The 18,917-nt window shown below is 32.8% G+C and overlaps 1 protein-coding gene across 1 annotated transcript in view; it reads left to right on the top strand.

The window, feature by feature from the left end:
- Positions 1 to 17,151, top strand: part of LOC138314166 (UPF0415 protein C7orf25 homolog) — a 111,171-nt gene extending 94,020 nt beyond the window's left edge. The window contains exon 6 of the mRNA XM_069254352.1: positions 16,256 to 17,151. Coding sequence (XP_069110453.1) covers positions 16,256 to 16,348 — 93 coding nt within the window. The 3' untranslated portion in view covers positions 16,349 to 17,151. The remainder of the gene's footprint in view (positions 1 to 16,255) is intronic.
- Positions 17,152 to 18,917: the final 1,766 nt, after the last annotated feature.

Here is an 18,917-nt window from a genome sequence, read left to right as displayed (position 1 = left end):
TGGAAATGTTATGTATTACGTAATTCTGAAATGGTTTTAAGTCTTCATCTGTGTAAGCCTGACACAATATCATCTATTTTATATTAAGTGTAATATTACAATCGTAGAATTAAAGATTAACAAATCATTCATAATTCAATTACCTTGAAATCATGTTTCACCAAGGCAAAATTAAAGTAGAAATATAGAAATCGCTGAGATTTGTGCAGGCAGTGAACGTAGTTGCCAGTGGTAGATGATATCTGATACGTGCAGGTTTAACTGTCTCAAATTAATTGAGTTATCTGAAATTTACATTTTATTATACATCACCAATCTGGATATACATCAGTGGGAAGAAGAATCCCATACAGATTAATGTGTTTAATACTTTCTACCGGTATTTAAATAATGAATTTAAGCATTAATTGACATATATGTTAATTAATCCCTGATCTTAAACTGATTTTTAAATAATTGATATAAAAATGTCACCAGTCAATGGAAGATGATGGTCTCACATAAGAAAAGGCTAGGACAAATTAAGGAAAAAATAAGAAAAAGAAAAAAAGATGATATATGTATATTTGGAAAAAAAAGGACTATGTAAGGTTAAAATATAGCATTTGTGGTCCCATGCAAACACCATTAAAGATTCAAAACCGATACATAGTGATCAAATTGTTGAATTTTAAATAATGAGTACATGCGTCTATGATACAATAGGTATGATGGTTGTGTACAGGTCATTACAGTTACCGTTGATATGGTAACCACCTTCATATTCTCAGTAAATAATAACTCAAGATTAATAGTACTGTATTGACAAAACTATGAAAAAATACATAAGTTTCAAATTTGCAAATAATTACTTTATACATATTTTGGATGGGTACCACCACAACATAAAGCTTCAAAATTAGAAAACTTCCATATTACGTTTGAATTAAGGTTGAGTTAACTATTTCAAATAAAACAACTTTGGTAATATCTTAACACTTAAACAACTTTGGTAATATCTTTAACACTTATTTTTCAAGATGCTCCACCGCTGAAAAAAATGGCACTTTTTCACTATAAAAAACACTGGAGAAGACGATTTGGTATTTTTCTTCAGTTACAAAAGTAACCTACTTTACACCATTACCATCATTGAAAAGTTAGAGATTCAAATTTTACTTCAAGTTAAAAATATTAAAAATAATTTTTTGCATCCCGAAAAAATTCTGTGGCATTATATCTTATATGGAATGAAGTACTGATTGCGCATGCACCAAAGGCAAAATGAATTATTTTACATTATTTTTAGCCCACCATCTGATGACCGCTTTACTCAGAAAAGTACTTAAGGGATCTGTGTCAAATTGCATGTGCAGGTTCCCCATGGGGTCTAGCTGTGCATATCACATTTTCGGACTCCGATCGGTGAACAAAGATGGCCGACAGGCCGCCATCTTTGATTTTTGATAGTTGAGGTTTGTTACCACTATTTCTCAGAAAGTACTGATGGGATCTGTCTCAAATTGTATGACTATGTTCCCCTAGGGGTCTAGTTGTGCATATTGCATTTTGAGACCGATTGATGAACAAGATGGCCGACAGGCCTCCATCTTGGATTTTGTTAGTTGAAGCTTGTTACCACTATTTCTCAAAAAGTACTGAAAGGATCTGTCTCCAATTTTTAGCCCACCATCATCAGATGGTGGGCTATTCAAATCGCCTTTCGTCCGTGGTCCGTCGTCCGTACTTCCGTCCGTCCGTCCGTCCGTCCTTAACAATTCTTGTTACTGCTATTTCTCAGAAAGTGCTGAAGGGATCTTTCTCAAATTTCATATATAGGGTCCCCTAGGACCCTAGTTGTGCATATTGCATTTTGGGACCATCCGATCGATCAACGAGATGGCCGACAGGCGGCCATCTTGGATTTTGATGGTTAAGGTTTGTTACCGCTATTTCTCAAAAAGTGTTGAAGGGATCTTTCTCAAATTTCATATATAGGGTCCCCTAGGGCCCTAGTTGTGCATGTTGCATTTTGGGACGGATCGGTGAACAAGATGGCCGACAGGCGGCCCATCTTGGATTTTGATAGTTAAAGTTTGTTACCACTAATTTCTCAAAAAGCACTGATGGGATCTTTCTCAAATTTCATATATAGGTTTCCCCCTAGGACCCTAGTTGTGCATGTTCCATTTTGGGACCCGATCGGTGAAGGCGGCCATCTTGGATTTTGATAGTTGAAGTTTGTTACCGCTATTTCTCAAAAAGTATTGAAGGGATCTTTTCTCAAATTTCATATGTCGGTTCCCCTAGGACTCTAGTTGTGCATTATTGCATTTTGGGGACCGACTGGTCAACAAGATGGCCGACAGGCGGCCATCTTGGATTTTAATGGTTAAAGTTTGTTATCACTATTTCTCAAAAAGTGCTAAAGGGATCTTTCTCAAATTTCATATACAGGTTCCCCTAGGACCCTAGTTGTGCATATTGCATTTTGGGAACCGATCGGTAAACAAGATGACTGACTGACGGCCATCTTGGATTTGGATAGTTAAAGTAAGTTATCGCTATTTCTCAGAAAGTACTGAAGGGATCTTTCTCAAATTTCATGCATAGTTTCCCCTTGTACCCTAGTTGTGCATAGTACATTTAAGGACTGATCCATAATGCCTTTCGGGACTGATCGGTAAACAAGATGACAAACCGGCCGCCATCTTAGATTTCATTGTTGAAGTTTGTAACCACTATTTCTTAGAAAGTACTAAAAGGATCTGTCTCAAATTTTATATGCAGTGTGTTTGAAAAAGTTTAAAAAGCAGGGAAAAGATCCCTCTTTCGTTTGTCAGACATAGATCTTTCTTTGGTGGGCGCCAAGATCCCTCTGGGATCTCTTGTTTTTTGCAGGTTCCCGTACAGGTCTAGTTGTGCATGTTGAATTTTAGGACCAATTGGTCAACAAGATGGCCGACAGGCCACCATCTTGGAATTTGATAATTGATATTTGTTACCGTTATATATCTCAGATAGTTCTCAAAGGATCTTTCTCAAATTTCATATGTAGTAATATGTAGTAAAAGTTTGAAAAGCAGAGAAAAGATCCCTCTTTCGTTTGTCAGACATAGATCATTCTTTGGTGGGCGCCAATATCCCTCTGGGATCTCTTGTTTGTGTTTAATTAGACATATGTCCACACGTATTAAACACCAATTATTGTTCAAATGATGAATATCATTTATGCTCTGTCGGCGATTGAGCATCTTTAAAAAAAAAAAACCCAGTGTGTTTGGGGGCCCAAACCAGACCTATAACAGTAGTGTAATAGAAGCTAGTAACTTGTGTAACTGACTAGACAGAAGATATGTTGGGTAACCAGTCATCATTCTAATGTCTCACCGGTCTGTAACTTAACCATACAACACTTTTATTCCTATGTTTCTATTTTGGTGGCTAATGCTATTTTTACCTGCCTAGATAGAGATTAGTCTGCACTTGTCACCTTCTAACACTGGCGAATTATAGATACGAAGATCTTGTCCATAACTCCCTGGCTAAAAATACTGTCACTTTCACTTTACAATGATGTTGTACAGAAAATCATGTATAGAGCACAAGGCAGACATGTTAATGGTTTGTGTATGTAGGTTGGAAATATTATTGTTTATCACAGGAAACTCTACCGACTGAACTACCCACTAATGATCTACCCAGTCCAATCTCGCTACAAAATTTAATTTTATATTTGCCCAATTTCAACAGTTTCATATCTAGCGTTCTTTTGACATCAATGCTATGTACCCTGGTTAATTCGTGAAGGGTTTTATTATTATTTGTGTTCTTTCAGTCATTAAGAATATTTTATTAACAATACAAATATAAAGAAAAAATACAAAGTATTGTTAGAAGAATTAGACAACAGGCGCAATGCCTATATCAGTTTGTTACCTTTCATTGTCTTCTTGTAGCTTTTATTGGTTATTCTGTATCATGTGATCATGTTTGTTATATCAAAATGTATTTTGATAAAGGGGAGGTTGCCTTGAAAATTTGACATTGTATTTTGTCTACATGGTTTGAATTACATTCATTTTGTTTACATGGTTTGAATTACTTGTATTTTGTTTACATGGTTTGAATTACTTGAATTTTGTCTACATGGTTTGAATTACTTGTATTTTGTTTACATTGTTTGAATTACTTGTATTTTGTCTACATGGTTTGAATTACATGCATTTTGTCTACATTGTTTGAATTACTTGTATTTTGTTTACATTGTTTGAATTACTTGTATTTTGTTTACATTGCTTTGAATTACTTGTATTTTTGTCTTACATTGTTTGAATTACTTGTATTTTGTCTACATGGTTTGAATTACTTGTATTTTTGTCTACATGGTTTGAATTACTTGTATTTTGTCTACATGGTTTGAATTACTTGTATTTTGTTTACATTGTTTGAATTACTTGTATTTTGTCTACATGGTTTGAATTACATGCATTTTGTCTACATTGTTTGAATTACTTGTATTTTGTTTACATTGTTTGAATTACTTGTATTTTGTTAACATTGTTTAATTACTTGTATTTTGTTACATTGTTTGAATTACTTGTATTTTGTCTACATGGTTTGAATTACTTGTATTTTGTCTACATGGTTTGAATTACTTGTATTTTGTCTACATGGTTTGAATTACTTGTATTTTGTTTAACATTGTTTGAATTACTTGTATTTTGTCTACATGGTTTGAATTACTTGTATTTTGTTTACATTGTTTGAATTACTTGTATTTTGTCTACATGGTTTGAATTACTTGTAGTTTTGTTTACATTGTTTGAATTACTTGTATTTTGTCTACATGGTTTGAATTACTTGTATTTTTGTCTACATGGTTTGAATTACTTGTATTTTGTTTACATTGTTTGAATTACTTGTATTTTGTCTACATGGTTTGAATTACTTGTATTTTGTCTACATGGTTTGAATATCTTGTATTTTGTTTACATTGTTTGGAATTACTTGTATTTTGTCTACATGTTTGAATTACTTTGTATTTTGTTTACATGGTTTGAATTAACTTGTATTTTTGTCTACATGGTTTGAATTACTTGTATTTTGTTTACATGGTTTGAATTACTTGTATTTTGTCTACATTGGTTTGAATTACTTGTATTTTGTCTACATTGGTTTGAATTACTTGTATTTTGTTTACATTGTTTGAATTACTTGTATTTTGTCTGCATTGTTTGAATTACTTGTATTTTGTTTACATTGTTTGAATTAACTTGTATTTTGTTTACATTGTTTGAATTACTTGTATTTTTGTCTACATGGTTTGAATTACATGTATTTTGTCTACATGGTTTGAATTACTTGTATTTTGTCTACATTGTTTGAATTACTTGTATTTTGTCTACATGGTTTGAATTACTTGTATTTTGTTTACATTGTTTGAATTACTTGTATTTTGTCTACATGGTTTGAATTACTTGTATTTTGTCTACATGGTTTGAATTACTTGTATTTTGTTTACATTGTTTGAATTACTTGTATTTTGTCTACATGGTTTGAATTACTTGTATTTTGTCTACATTGTTTGAATTACTTGTATTTTGTCTACATGGTTTGAATTACTTGTATTTTGTCTACATGGTTTGAATTACTTGTATTTTGTTCTACATGGTTTGAATTACTTGTATTTTGTTTTTACATTGTTTGAATTACTTGTATTTTGTCCTACATGGTTTGAATTACTTGTATTTTTGTCTACATGGTTTTGAATTACTTGTATTTTGTTTACATTGTTTGTATTACTTGTATTTTGTCTACATGTTTTGAATTACTTGTATTTTGTTTACATTGTTTGAGATTACTTGTATTTTGTCTACATGGTTTGAATTACTTGTATTTTGTCGCTACATGGTTTGAATTACTTGTATTTTTTACTTGTATTTTGTTTACATTGTTTGAATTACTTGTTTTTTGTCTACATGGTTTGAATTACTTGTATTTTGTCTACATGGTTTGAATTACTTGTATTTTGTTTACATTGTTTGAATTACTTGTATTTTGTCTACATGGTTTGAATTACTTGTATTTTGTTTACATTGTTTGAATTACTTGTATTTTGTCTACATGGTTTGAATTACTTGTATTTTGTTTACATGGTTTGAATTACTTGTATTTTGTCTACATGGTTTGAATTACTTGTATTTTGTCTACATTGTTTGTGAATTACTTGTATTTTTGTTTACATTGTTTGAATTACTTTGTATTTTGTCTGCATTGTTTGAAATTACTTGTATTTTGTTTACATTGTTTGAATTACTTGTATTTTGTTTACATTGTTTGAATTACTTGTATTTTGTCTACATGTTTGAATTACTTGTATTTTGTCTACATGGTTTGAATTACTTGTATTTTGTCTACATGGTTTGAATTACTTGTATTTTGTCTACATGGTTTGAATTACTTGTATTTTGTTTACATTGTTTGAATTACTTGTATTTTGTCTACATTGGTTTGAATTACTTGTATTTTGTCTACATTGGTTTGAATTACTTGTATTTTGTTTACATTGTTTGAATTACTTGTATTTGGTCTACATGGTTTTGAATTACTTGTATTTTGTCTACATGGTTTGAATTACTTGTATTTTGTCTACATGGTTTGAATTACTTGTATTTTGTTACATGGTTTGAATTACTTGTTTTTATGTTTTACATTGTTTGATTACTTGTATTTTGTTCATACATGGTTTGAATTACTTGTATTTTGTCTACATGGTTTGAATTACTTGTATTTTGTTTTTACATTGTTGAATTACTTGTATTTTGTCTACATGGTTTGAATTACTTGTATTTTGTTAACATTGTTTGAATTACTTGTATTTTGTTACATTGGTTTGAATTACTTGTATTTTTCTCTACATGGTTTGAATTACTTGTATTTTGTTTACATTGTTTGAATTACTTGTATTTTGTCTACATGGTTTTGAATTACTTGTATTTGTCTACATGGTTTGAATTACTTGTATTTTGTTATACATTGTTTGAATTATTGTCTTGTATTTTGTCTACATGGTTTGAATTACTTGTATTTTGTTTACATTGTTTGAATTACTTGTATTTTTTGTCTACATGGTTTGAATTACTTGTATTTTGTTTACATGGTTTGAATTACTTGTATTTTGTCTACATGGTTTGAATTACTTGTATTTTGTCTACATTGTTTGAATTACTTTGTATTTTGTTTACATTGTTTGAATTACTTGTATATTTTGTCTGCATTGTTTGAATTAACTTGTATTTTGTTTACATTGTTTGAATTACTTGTATTTTGTTTTTACATTGTTTGAATTACTTGTATTTTGTCTACATTGTTTGAATTACTTGTATTTTGTCTACATGGTTTGAATTACTTGTAATTTGTCTACATGGTTTGAATTACTTGTATTTTGTCTACATGGTTTGAATGTTACTTGTATTTTCGTTTTACATTGTTTGAATTACTTGTATTTTTGTCTACATGGTTTGAATTTACTTGTATGTTGTCTACATGGTTTGAATTACTTGTATTTTGTTTACATTGTTTGAATTACTTGTATTTGGCTACATGGTTTGAATGACTTGTATTTTGTTTACATTGTTTGAATTACTTGTATTTTGTCTACATGGTTTGAATTACTTGTATTTTGTCTACATGGTTTGAATTACTTGTATTTTGTTTTTACATGGTTTGAATTACTTGTATTTTGTCTACATGGTTTGAATTACTTGTATTTTGTCTACATTGTTTGAATTACTTGTATTTTGTTTACATTGTTTGAATTACTTGTATTTTGTCTACATTGTTTGAATTACTTGTATTTTGTTTACATTGTTTTGAATTACTTGTATTTTGTCTACATTGTTTGAATTACTTGTATTTTGTCTACATGGTTTGAATTACTTGTATTTTGTCTACATGGTTTGGAATTACTTGTATGTCTACATGGTTTGAATTACTTGTATTTTGTCTACATGGTTTGAATTACTTGTATTTTGTTCTACATGGTTTGAATTACTTGTATTTTGTCTACATGGTTTGAATTACTTGTATTTTGTCTACATGGTTTGAATTACTTGTATTTTGTCTACATGTTTGAATTTACTTGTATTTTGTTTACATGGTTTGAATTACTTGTATTTTGTCTACATGGTTTGAATTACTTGTATTTTGTCTACATGGTTTGAATTACTTGTATTTTGTTTACATTGTTTGAATTACTTGTATTTTGTTTACATTGTTTGAATTACTTGTATTTTGTTTACATTGTTTGAATTACTTGTATTTTGTCTACATTGTTTGAATTACTTGTATTTTGTCTACATGGTTTGAATTACTTGTATTTTGTCTACATGGTTTGAATTTACTTGTATTTTGTTCTACATGGTTTGAATTACTTGTATTTGTCTACATGGTTTGAATTACTTGTATTTTGTCTACATGGTTTGAATTACTTGTATTTTGTTTACATGGTTATTGAATTACTTGTTAGTTGTCTACATGGTTTGAATTACTTGTATTTTGTTTACATTGTTTGAATTACTTGTATTTGTCTACATTGGTTTGAATTACTTGTATTTGTCTACATTGTTTGAATTACTTGTATTTTGTTTACATTGTTTGAATTACTTGTATTTTGTCTACATGGTTTGAATTACTTGTATTTTGTCTACATGGTTTTGAATTATTGTATTTTTTTACATGGTTTGAATTACTTGTATTTTGTCTACATTGTTTGAATTACTTGTATTTTGTTTACATTGTCTAATTACTTGTATTTTGTTACATTGTTTGAATTACTTGTATTTTGTTTACATTGTTTGAATTACTTGTATTTTGTCTACATTGTTTGAATTACTTGTATTTTGTCTACATTGTTTGAATTACTTGTATTTTGTCTACATGGTTTGAATTACTTGTATTTTGTCTACATGGTTTGAATTACTTGTATTTTGTCTACATGGTTTGAATTACTTGTATTTTATTGTCTACATGGTTTGAATTACTTGTATTTTGTCTACATGGTTTGAATTACTTGTATTTTTGTTTACATTGTTTCAATTACTTGTATTTTGTCTACATGGTTTGAATTACTTGTATTTTGTTTACATTGTTTGAATTACTTGTATTTTGTCTACATGGTTTGAATTACTTGTATTTTGTCTACATGGTTTGAATTACTTGTATTTTGTTTACATTGTTTGAATTACTTGTATTTTGTCTACATGGTTTGAATTACTTGTATTTTGTCTACATTGGTTTGAATTACTTGTATTTTGTCTACATGGTTTGAATTACTTGTATTTTGTCTACATGGTTTGAATTACTTGTATTTTGTCTACATGGTTTGAATTACTTGTATTTTTGTTTACATTGTTTGAATTACTTGTATTTTGTTCTACATGGTTTGAATTACTTGTATTTTGTTTACATTGTTTGAATTTTGACTTGTATTTTGTCTACATGGTTTGAATTACTTGTATTTTGTCTACATGTTTGAATGTTTGAATTACTTGTATTTTGTCTACATGGTTTGAATTACTTGTATTTTGTCTACATGGTTTGAATTACTTGTATTTTGTTTACATTGTTTGAATTACTTGTATTTTGTCTACATGGTTTGAATTACTTGTATTTTGTTTACATTGTTTGAATTACTTGTATTTTGTCTACATGGTTTGAATTACTTGTATTTTGTCTACATGGTTTGAATTACTTGTATTTCGTTTACATTGTTTGAATTACTTGTATTTTGTTTACATGTTTTGAATTACTTGTATTTTATTTACATGGTTTGAATTACTTGTATTTTGTCTACATTGTTTGAATTACTTCTTTGCCTGATATATTCACGGAGATTTAATTATTTTAATGAAAAAACCAAGCAAATGAATCAAGTTTTATAATGCTAATTCAGGACATGTTTTTATAACAAATGCTAGTTAAATAGTGGAATATCAATATATTTATCCAACACACAGTACAGTCTACACAAAAGCCAGAGAGTAGAATAACACGACCTATTGTGGTAGAAGGACTATAATTATAACTTAATTCCATATACCTAATTACACAGTCTTAATCGAGCTCAAAATCAGCTTGGAAAATGTTCTGTAAAGGTTCCTTCTTATTAAACAGGACAACTTTCAATTAATGTTTAATTTGCTGGATTTGGATGTACCATTGAGGCAGACTTAGATCTTTACACCTTTTGACAAAAACAGTTTGTTGACCTGTAAGAACTAAATGTTGAGGAGACCTTGACTTGTCTATTTTATAACTCTACTCTCCCCAGTGATTAAATTATAGTTTTCAGTAACGGGAGATAATGCATTGTTATTTAACAGCGCTCCATAACTGATTATATGTAGATAGGAGAACAGAATAATAACCAGTGGAATTGACCTCACAAAAAGTTGTACAGTGTTACTATTGACCTCACAACAAGTTGTACAGTGTTACTATTGACCTCACAACAAGTTGTACAGTGTTACTATTGACCTCACAACAAGTTGTACAGTGTTACTATTGACCTCACAACCAGTTGTACAGTGTACTATTGACAGTGTTACTATTGACCTCACAAAAAGTTGTACAGTGTTACTATTGACCTCACAACAAGTTGTACAGTGTTACTATTGACTTCACAAAAAGTTGTACAGTGTTGCTATTGACCTCACAAAAAGTGTACAGTGTTGACTCCTGCTATTGACCTCACAACAAATTGTACAGTGTCACTGTTGACATCACAACAAATCGTACTCTGTTACAACTGCAATTGTGAGTCATGATAATTGGCATTGTTGCAACCCCACAAAGCAATAGTCTAGTTAGTTCACCTGGTCCAAAGGACCAAGGTTATGAGCTTATATGTCATATATGTATATCATGATCTCTGGTGTTGTCCGTCCATCAAACAGCCGGCTTCAGTCAATGTCTCTGCTGACCTCTTGTAGCATTTTACAACCAAATTTTAATTGTTGCATCATTATGAGATGGGGATATTGGGAATCGAAATTGTAGAAATGATCAGCCTAAAGGACAAGGCCACAAAATTGACCAGGTGAGCTATACAGACCCTCTGAGCCTCTTGTTTTTTTCCTCAGAAACCAGGCAACTTGTGTATGAAGCATACATTGATCAGAAACCAACGAACATGAAGGATAAATTGATTGTTACATGTAGACGAAGTCCAGTTCTATAAGGATTGGGTAACCATGAGACTTTCCGTATGAAACTAATTTCAAATTGATCATTCTGCCCTTTAGACATTTAGCGAAGTAAACTAGAAAGCTGCAAGGTTTTAAAAACCATTTTTGTCTCAAGATAGGGAGAATGTTACGATAAAACTCACTGAATAATTGATAATGCTGAAAGTAGCTACCATTTTGGATGTCAACTTCCCCTATTGTGTCAGAGGTTAACCCTCAAGGGGAAATAACAGAATGTAGGGGGAAAGGTATTGAAATGAAATATCTGCCATCAGTGCTCGCGTACTGGCAAAATTATCAGACTATAACAGATTGGAACAACAGTTTCTGATGGCTTTGGTATGAAGAGATATAAAATTTTACAATGGAGTTGAAATTGAGTGTTAAGTGAGAATTCTATAGAGAGATGGGATGATTACACAATCAATAATGATTCTCTCTCTACCCTAAATAAACGCCAGTAATGAAGACCTGAATACCAAGTATGTAATTCAGTCCACATACAGGGGCCAGTTTGGCAGAGAAGTCGATGATCAAACCAACTTATTTTCATGGTGATTTAATTTCATGTTTTCATGCCTGACTCTATTGTGCATGTGTCGGTTAGAGATTTCTTATTCAATATTCAAAATAAACAAAATTTGATTACATGCAAAAGTAAGTTGGTTTATAGAATTAGATTTTGATAAATTATATTTATTTTTATATATCAGAATACGGTGATTTGATTGTCATGTGAATATTTCAGTAACTTCTCTTTGATGACAACAACCATATTCTAGTCTCTCCAATCTTATCAACAACAATTAGTCCACAGCGTTTGAGACTCTCTGGTTATTGTGAAGATCCGACTTACGTGGTATTCTACCCTGATGGAGAGGAAGTCTTGTAACATTAGTGAGCCATTATAGGTTGGTGGCCTTGGACTGAGGATCAAGATAGGTCCCTTTAACTAATGGGCTAACAGTGCAATGTCTGTGGGAGCATGGTCAGCAATCTATCATGGTGTGGCTATTAAATCATCGTGTTACCATTGCCTGTGATGTTTAGATATCATGAATTGTCAACATAACATAAGGCTTACTCTTCCCTTCTTGTAAAATCATGAATTGTCATCATACTCCACACATGTCTCCCAGACCCTAAGGCACCAGTACAAATTGCCATGTCAGTACCAGCCATCTACTTCATACAGTTTTAAACATGGACCTGTGAGAATTAAAGTAGCTCTAGTTGTTACAAAAAAATGTTTTAAGGTTTAATTTGGGCAACCATAAAAAGCATTGAAATAAAAATAAAACATGATAATTATTTATGTAATTAGTCTTCTTCATGCTCTATCAAACATACATTAATGGTCAGCAGTTGTAATATTCTGTTCAGTGCTTGGTCACAATATTAACTACAAGTGACTGTTCAGTGCTTGGTCATAATATTAACTACAAGTGACTGTTCAGTGCTTGGTCATAATATTAACTACAAGTGACTGTTCAGTGCTTGGTCACAATATTAACTACAACTGACTGTTCAGTGCTTGGTCATAATATTGACTACAACTGACTGTTCAGTGCTTGGTCATAATATTGACTACAACTGACTGTTCAGTGCTTGGTCACAATATTGACTACAACTAACTGTTCAGTGCTGGGTCATAATATTGACTACAACTGACTGTTCAGTGCTTGGTCACAATATTGACTACAACTGACTGTTCAGTGCTTGGTCACAATATTGACTACAACTGACTGTTCAGTGCTGGGTCACAATATTGACTACAACTGACTGTTCAGTGCTTGGTCACAATATTAACTACAACTGACTGTTCAGTGCTGGTCACAATATTGAACTACAACTGACTGTTCAGTGCTGGATCACAATATTGACTACAACTGACTGTTCAGTGCTTGGTCACAATATTGACTACAGCTGAATGTTCAGTGCTTGGTCACAATATTGAACTACAACTGACTGTTCAGTGCTTGGTCACAATATTGACTACAACTGACTGTTCAGTGCTCGGTCACAATACTGACTACAACTGAATGTTCAGTGCTTGATCAACAATATTGACTACTACAACTGACTGTTCAGTGCTCGGTCACAATATCATTGACTACAACTGACTGTTCAGTGCTTGGTCACAATATTGACTACAACTGACTGTTCAGTGCTCGGTCACAATACTGACTACAACTGACTGTTCAGTGCTTGGTCACAATATTAACTACAACTGACTGTTCAGTGCTTGATCACAATATTAACTACAACTGACTGTTCAGTGCTTGGTCACAATATTAACTACAACTGACTGTTCAGTGCTTGGTCACAATATTGACTACAACTGACTGTTCAGTGCTTGGTCACAATATTGACTACAACTGACTGTTCAGTGCTGGGTCACAATATTGACTACAACTGACTGTTCAGTGCTCTGGTCACAATATTGACTACAACTGACTGTTCAGTGCTTGGTCACTACTACAACTGACTGTTCAGTGCTTGGTCACAATATTGACTACAACTGACTGTTCAGTGCTGGTCACAATACTAACTACAACGGACTGTTCAGTGCTTGGTCACAGTACTAACTACAACTGACTGTTCAGTGCTTGGGTCACAATATTGACTACAACTTGTTCAGTGCTTGGTCACAAGTACTAACTACAACTGAATGTTCAGTGCTTGATCACAATATTGACTACAGCTAAATGTTCAGTGCTCAGTCACAATATCAACTGCAACTGACTGTTTTTGGTGCTTGGTCACAATATTGACAACAACTGACTGTTCAGTGCTCGGTCACAATACTGACTACAACTGAATGTTCAGTGCTTGATCACAATATTGACTACAGCTAAATGTTCAGTGCTCGGTCACAATATCAACTGCAACTGACTGTTTTTGGTGCTTGGTCACAATATTAACTACAACTGACTGTTCAGTGTTCAGTCACACAATACTGACTACAACTGACTGTTCAGTGCTGGATCACAATATTAACTACAACTGACTGTTCAGTGTTCAGTCACAATATTGACTACAGCTAAATGTTCAGTGCTCGGTCACAATATCAACTGCAACTGACTGTTTTTGGTGCTTGGTCACAATATTGACAACAACTGACTGTTCAGTGCTTGATCACAATATTAACTACAACTGAATGTTCAGTGCTTGATCACAATATTAACTACAACTGAATGTTCAGTGCTTGATCACAATATTAACTATAACTAATTTTCAGTGTTTGGCCACAGTATTGACTACAACAGACTTTTCATGCAGTGCTTGGCCACAGTATTGACTACAACTGACTTTTCATTGCTCGGCCACAGTATTGACTACAACTGACTGTTAGGTGCTCTGATTCTTTTAAATGTTTGATAAACTTGTCAATTAAACTGCAGAAATGTGAAGTGTTGAGGAAATAATCTTTAGTCATAATAGATATGTCCATTAAGTAAGTGTAAGGCATGCAGTATATTGTTCTGTATAACTCTACTTGATACATACAGTTGCTTTAGAATGCACACAATCCCTGTAGTATTGTAGAATTGTTACTTTGGCCCTCCTACGCTTTTGTCTATAGTTTAGGATGGATAGTTTATATGTCAGACCAATGAGAGGGATTATATTGATTTCTGTAATTGTGGTCGTGAAAGCCAAAGAGCCACATGCGGGTTTCGTGGGTATATTTAGATGGCAAAGAAAGTTCAGTAATTAGTTGACGTCGGTTTGCCCTTTACACCAAAGCAGCTTGTGTTGTTTTCACTAATGGCTACATGGCCTTTTAAGTCTGTTAATCAGCAGAATAAAGGGCACAGACAGTTTCCCATAAAGGCTCTGAAGGTAACAATTCAGATTTCAATAAATAGTCTGGATGTTCATAATTTCTGACATAATCAGTCAAAAGCAGGATGATGACTTAATTAATGGCAATTATACAATTTACACATGCTACTTAAAATGTCATTATAGTAACAGTTTGAAGACTGATAAATTGATGCTCAGAAATGATTTTCTTTTGAGCCCATGCAGGACATCAAGTGTTTGTCTGTCTGACTTTTCAGCCATTACAATTTTAATTTTCAGTCAATCTTTACATGACTTTTCCTACAGAGTCAGTTATCAGCTAACTAGCTGGAATTGACAATGAGAAACCAGAGATATTTTTGAATTGCTGTTTGTATTTAAGATAAGAGATTTATCGTGACTAGAATGTTCCTGAATTAGCATGATTAGAAAGTTGGCATGTGATTTTGTTGTCAAGGTAATCAGAGAAATAGCTGTCCATAGAGATGGTATTTAGATTGTTAGAGCAGAAAAGTCACCCTAGATCATTTATTGATACAAAGGTCACAGCATCAACTTCTTCATATGTCCCAACTCCTCCACAAAAGTCATAGCTATTAGATCAGTTATTGATACAAAACTCACAAAATTAACCCCTACATGTGCCCACTCCTCCAGAAAAGTCATAGCTATTAGATCAGTTATTGATACAAAACTCACAAAATCAACCCCTACATGTCCCAACTCCTCCAGAAATGTCATAGCTATTAGATCATTTATTGATACTAAAACTCACAACATCAACTCTTGCATGTCCCCAACTACTATGAAGACAATGGCCACTCATGATTTTGCATTACTAACTGTGGATCGAGACTTGATCAATATAGATAAGATCATTACAGGATTTGTGGTGAATGTTCTTCTGTTAAACTTTTAAATAAGAGATCAGCTGTCAGAGACAGATTACAAGGCAGATCAAACACAACAGCTGTAACAGGCAATAGCTTCTGTTAGAATCAACACTAATAGCATGGAACATTCTCCTAAAAAGAATTGTATTAGCCTTATAACAACAACACATTTAAGTTTCCTCAATTTTTGTTGTGTGGTAATTAATGGTTATTACAGGGTGTATCTGTTTTGTATATATTACAGGTTGTATCTGTTTTGTATATTTTACAGGTTGTATCTGTTTTTTATAATATCACAGGGTGTATCTGTTTTGTATATTACAGGGTGTATCATTTGCTGTCTATGGTCATCCATCCAGAGCGCTCACAGAAGAAAAAGAAAAAAATGCAACACCACTGGATCAGGGCATGGTTTAAGATATCCAACAGTGAAATAATAGTACCATGGACTAGTGATGCTTTGCTACTTAATAAACGGCCAATGTCCCTTGTTGTTTCCAATAATACAAAATGGTTGTACCATTAGGTAAATATCTGGCGGTTCACCCCATGGAAAATGTGAATGGGATTACAATCAGATATCCAGTAATATCATTTTTTTTGTTCATTGAAAATATTGCAAAAGATTAGGATTCACTTGTATTTCCCTAGAATCTCATCTGAACTTTCTACCGGTATCCCGCCAGGATTGACTGGGAACCAATGATTTGATTGGACTGGAATCCTGGTGGGGTTTGAATGAGATCCCCGTGGGATTTGACTGGGATCCCAATGGGATTGACTAGGAATCCCGCCCAATTATCCTGCTGGGATCCCAGTTGGAAAACCACTAATCTCCCAGTAAAATTTTCCATTTGTGAGCTCAGTTGTCTTAAAAGGGTTGATAACTGCTGATGTTAACTGGCAGGAGACTCTTTACCTGATGTTATAAGTTCAGTGAGTGATATTACCAGGTATTTAAAATTAAGTTCAATTTGTGCCCGTTACATATAACTCCATTCCTTATTGCTGTGTAAGAGTATTTAAGTTTGAGGAGGACAGATTAATGAGATAATATGTACATATCCATGTGCGTGATAGCCATGATAAACTGACTTCATCCCCTTTTGTTAGTTCAGATACTAGATATGGTCAAACACAAATGCTGTAACTTTGAACAATTCTGATAAAAGCCCAATAAAGAAATACTTCATTGACAATAAACCTTGTGTGACAATGTTGTAATGTTGTTATTTTCTTTATCTTTCAATATTTGTCTTAATCAAAAACAAATAAGTACATATTAATTGATTGATAATTCAAACTTAATTGTTTCGGGTGATTTTAAAAAATCCCTGAAGTATGCAAGGGCTAAGATGCAAAGAACTTGTGCTTCAAGGAATCAGAAATTTTTTAGCTCACCTGGCCCGAAGGGTCAGCGAGCTTATGCCATGGCACGACGTCTGTCACCCGTCCATCAACATTTTATTTAAAACACTACTAGTCATAGATTCTACATGAATTCTAACCAAATTTGGCCAGATTCTTGGAATAAAGAGAACAGAGTTTGCATAAATTTTGGATCCCTGGGGGTAAACCCTATAAATTGGTACTTGTCATAGAGTTCTGCATGGATTCTAACCAAATTTGGTCAGAAACATCTTTTGGGGAAGGGGAATAGTGTTTATATAAATTTTGGCTCTGACCCCCCTAGGGCAGGAGGGACGGGGACCCATAGATGAAAAAAGAGGTAAATCCTTTAAATCACTACTAGTCATAGAGTTCTGCATGGATTGATGTAACCAAATTTGGCCAGAAACATTCCCTGGTGCAGAGAACACAGTTTATATAAACTTTGAATCTGATCCCCCCAAGGAAGGAAGGGCAGGGTCCAATATGCAAAGAAAGGTAAATCCTTTAAATCTTTACTAGACATGTATAGTCATAGAGTTCTGCATGGATTGTAACCTAATTTGGTCCAAAACATTCTCTGGGGAATGGAAACAGAGTTTGAATAAATTTTGCCTCTGACCCCCTTGAGCAGAAAGTTGGGGCCCAATAGGGGAAATAGAGGTAAATCTTTCAATGCCTTCAGAAAAGAAACAATGATCCTGTATTCAGAACATTACTTTGCATTACAAACCAGGTGAGCGATACAGACCCTCCGGGACTCTTGTTGATAAAAGGTATTTGGAAACAAATTTCATCTTATTGTTTTCTCATTTGTATTATAAAACTGTAATTTCTCTTGACCAAAGTAACATTACAATTCAGTTATAAAAATTACCAGTAATTTTCAAACAAGATATTCACAAGGAACAACAAATGGGTTTTATTGCAATCATGAGATTTATTCAGTACTATCAGTGACATATGTGAACTATTTGTGTAATCAATGCACTTTTAACGCTCTTTTGTCAACATTTAGCAGGACAGATGAATGTTTCAGTGCAGTTCATCAGTCAACCTGTAACAATAATTTACAGTTAGTGATAACCTCCTGTAGTGCCAGTACCATGTTTTATTGTTCAAACTAAATTTTAACATGTCATTTGACTGCTGTGAATCCTCACACTATTGCTCACTGTCACAGCATTATCAGTATGTCACCACCTGATCATTATCAATGAGTGATCATCTCTCAACACACTCTATACAACAAAGCTAGACTTACATATGTACCTTAAACTGCCACTGATCTTAACTACACTTCAGGAACCACCACTGATCTTAACAACACTTCAGGAACATTGATACCGTTATATTACTGGAAAAATCATTCCCAGGGGATCAAATTCTGATATTCTTTGTTAGAGCCATTAGGTATGCTTGATAGCTATACCGCATCTTACTTAAAAATCTTCAAAGTATGATCCATCATGCGATACATCAACCTAATGTCAGAAGAATTCTTTACTTCAGAAATTGTAATGAACTTTGATTTCTGGATTTTGTTCCAGTAATTATTTTCTAATATCAGTAATTAAATTCAGCAATAAGTAAAATC

Source organism: Argopecten irradians, chromosome 2, assembly GCF_041381155.1.
Source record: "Argopecten irradians isolate NY chromosome 2, Ai_NY, whole genome shotgun sequence".
Classification (NCBI taxonomy): domain Eukaryota; kingdom Metazoa; phylum Mollusca; class Bivalvia; order Pectinida; family Pectinidae; genus Argopecten; species Argopecten irradians.
This window is presented reverse-complemented; position numbering and strand designations above follow the sequence as displayed.